At 36.0% G+C, this 2,317-nt stretch overlaps 2 protein-coding genes across 2 annotated transcripts; one reads left to right on the forward strand and one right to left on the reverse strand.

Moving 5' to 3' along the window:
* Positions 1-4: 4 nt before the first annotated feature.
* LOC104266854 (phosphomevalonate kinase-like) lies at positions 5-968 on the forward strand. Its single transcript, XM_009864082.3, has one exon. It carries the CDS (start codon positions 104-106, stop codon positions 686-688), a length of 585 nt encoding a protein of 194 aa, XP_009862384.1. The 5' UTR covers positions 5-103; the 3' UTR covers positions 689-968.
* LOC104266855 (DNA-directed RNA polymerase III subunit RPC8-like) lies at positions 756-2,052 on the reverse strand. Its single transcript, XM_009864083.3, has one exon. The coding sequence runs from the start codon at positions 1,591-1,593 to the stop codon at positions 976-978; it is 618 nt and encodes a 205-aa protein (XP_009862385.1). The 5' UTR covers positions 1,594-2,052; the 3' UTR covers positions 756-975.
* Between the last annotated feature and the right edge of the window lie 265 nt (positions 2,053-2,317).

The raw sequence follows: 2,317 nt of genomic DNA on the forward strand, positions 1-2,317 counted from the left end.
GGTTTTGGGTGAAGTGGAACACCGTTCAAAACGTTCGTACGTTGGTTTTAGATTATGATATAAGAAAACACGTCTTTTTTGTTGGTTTGTACCGTCACGAACTATGCCGAAAGTAATTTTGGTACTAAGCGGTAAAAGGAAATCTGGCAAGGATTATGTCGCCGAAGTGTTGCAACGGATATTTGGCATGGAAGTGTGCGTACTTATAAAACTCTCAGCACCTTTAAAGAAGGAATACGCCAATAAACACGACCTTGACCATCAAAAGCTGCTTTCTTCCAGCAGTTATAAAGAGAAATATAGAAAAGATATGATCGTTTGGGGCGAGTTAAAGCGAAATGAAGATCCTTCATACTTCTGGAAGGCTGCAACGAGAGCATGCCACAAATTTCCCGTTTGGGTAATCACTGATGCACGGAGACCTTCTGATTTAAAAGTAGTGCATGATTCGTACGGAGAAAACGGCCTAACCGTGACAAAACTCGTACGAATTGAAGCTACCGAACATACACGGAGCACACGTGGTTGGAAATTTGTATGTGGAGTGGACGATGCACAGTCAGAGTGTGCATTGGATTCTGGGTTTCACTGGGATTTTATCATACACAATAATGGTTCTAAAGAAAATTTACTAGAAAACATGCAACCATTGATAACACAAGTGTCAAATTTACTAAACCCAGATTAAAGCTTTACTAATATTTAGGCTAAATATACAGTATTGGTTTTAGACAGTTATAAATTGAACCCATTGCATCATTCATTATTTTTTTATTCCCTTTCTAACTATCACAATCATTATAATGATCTTTATCAGTTCGAAAATTCTAGTTACATACAGCACATATAGACCATCTTTGTTGTAGGTAAAGATCACATTTTACACTACTGTCATGAATCTTAAATACATTGTATTGTATAAATATTGACATCGTCAAATGACTAAAACATTAACGGAATGCTTTGAATTTTTATTTATCCATTAGTCCACCAACACAATAAACCTAAACCTGGTTCTGAAATCACAGCCTTTATAAGATAAGGAATTGTTGGCTTTTTTGATGCTACTTCTGTGCTGGTTGTGGCAGTAGTGGGAGGTGCAGACATTGGTGTGGTGTCTGTAAATGTTTCATCAACTACTCTTAACCTTATTGGTTCGTTCACATCCATGAATAGGTCATGGGTGCCCTCATCAGTTTCATACTCCCAAACCCACACCTGCTCTGATTCATCAAACTTTGAAGGTTGTTGAAGTGATTCTGGTGGTATCAATATATCATCAAAAAAACCTAGACTCACAGTAACACCCTCCTGGCTACATCCCTTAATTTTTCCAATCAAAACCTCATCCACAAACGGCCTAAACACAACACACCGAAAATGTACTTTTGTGTGAGAGGCGCCATCGCCAGGGAATATGTATGAGTCTTCGTATTTGAGTATATCAAACAGACAGATACAAACACCAATGTTATAAACCACTTTGTTTGCCAAACGACGGTTCAATTCCACCTTCACTGCATCATTTAGGTTGACATTAAATAGCCATGGTTCCACTTTAACAGTGTCTTTCATTTCCACCAAAATAAACATATTTTTTCATTGATCAAGCTATAGCTTGGTTGTAGAGTTTAAAACTGAAAATCAAAATTGGTTCATGATAATTATAAGTTACTTTACTAAACTCTACTAACTGCTAAATTTTAAACAGGAAAAAAGATATACTTTTTTAAAGTATATATACCATCAAAACAGTATGTCTAAAGGATTATTGGCATTTAATGTCATTCCTATTAAGGTATTCACTTTTTCTGTTAATTTGTGGAATCAAAAACTATACAATTTAATTTAATGAAGTGACTCTGAGCTATTTTTCTCCATCACTTAACATTTTTGCGCTGCATATAAATATGAAAACCCACATCTTCGGTAGGTGTAGTATTAATTGTGTGCAGTCAAGCGTGAGGTTTATCAAATTTACCCGCAATTGCCTTTTTCTTTTTGTAAAAATAAACAAAATTCCTTTACACATTTTCACAAAGTGTAAATACATATGTAATTCCGAAGTGCATGTTGATATAGAATACAGATAGATTATTGATTTTTACTTCCGAGTGGAAGACAAGAGCAATCAGTAAAGATTTGAGAAAAGAAAGGCAACCGCGAGAGCGGTCTGTTCTCACTGTTCTGTGAATGAAATAGAGTCGACAGCCGAAAACACTTTTCTCAACACTTGTTAGCGCAGTTGCTTTGCTGCTTGACTGAAATTTGTTGACAGTGTTTTTACGAAACCTACATAACAGGTGGTTGTATTACC

This window comes from Ciona intestinalis, chromosome 1 (genome assembly GCF_000224145.3).
Source record: "Ciona intestinalis chromosome 1, KH, whole genome shotgun sequence".
Taxonomy (NCBI): Eukaryota; Metazoa; Chordata; class Ascidiacea; order Phlebobranchia; family Cionidae; genus Ciona; species Ciona intestinalis.

Excerpts from the sequence above, each read along its gene's own strand:
- LOC104266854 (XM_009864082.3), top strand. The coding sequence starts at position 104 with ATGCCGAAAGTAATTTTGGTACTAAGCGGTAAAAGGAAATCTGGCAAG.
- LOC104266855 (XM_009864083.3), bottom strand. The coding sequence starts at position 1,593 with ATGTTTATTTTGGTGGAAATGAAAGACACTGTTAAAGTGGAACCATGG.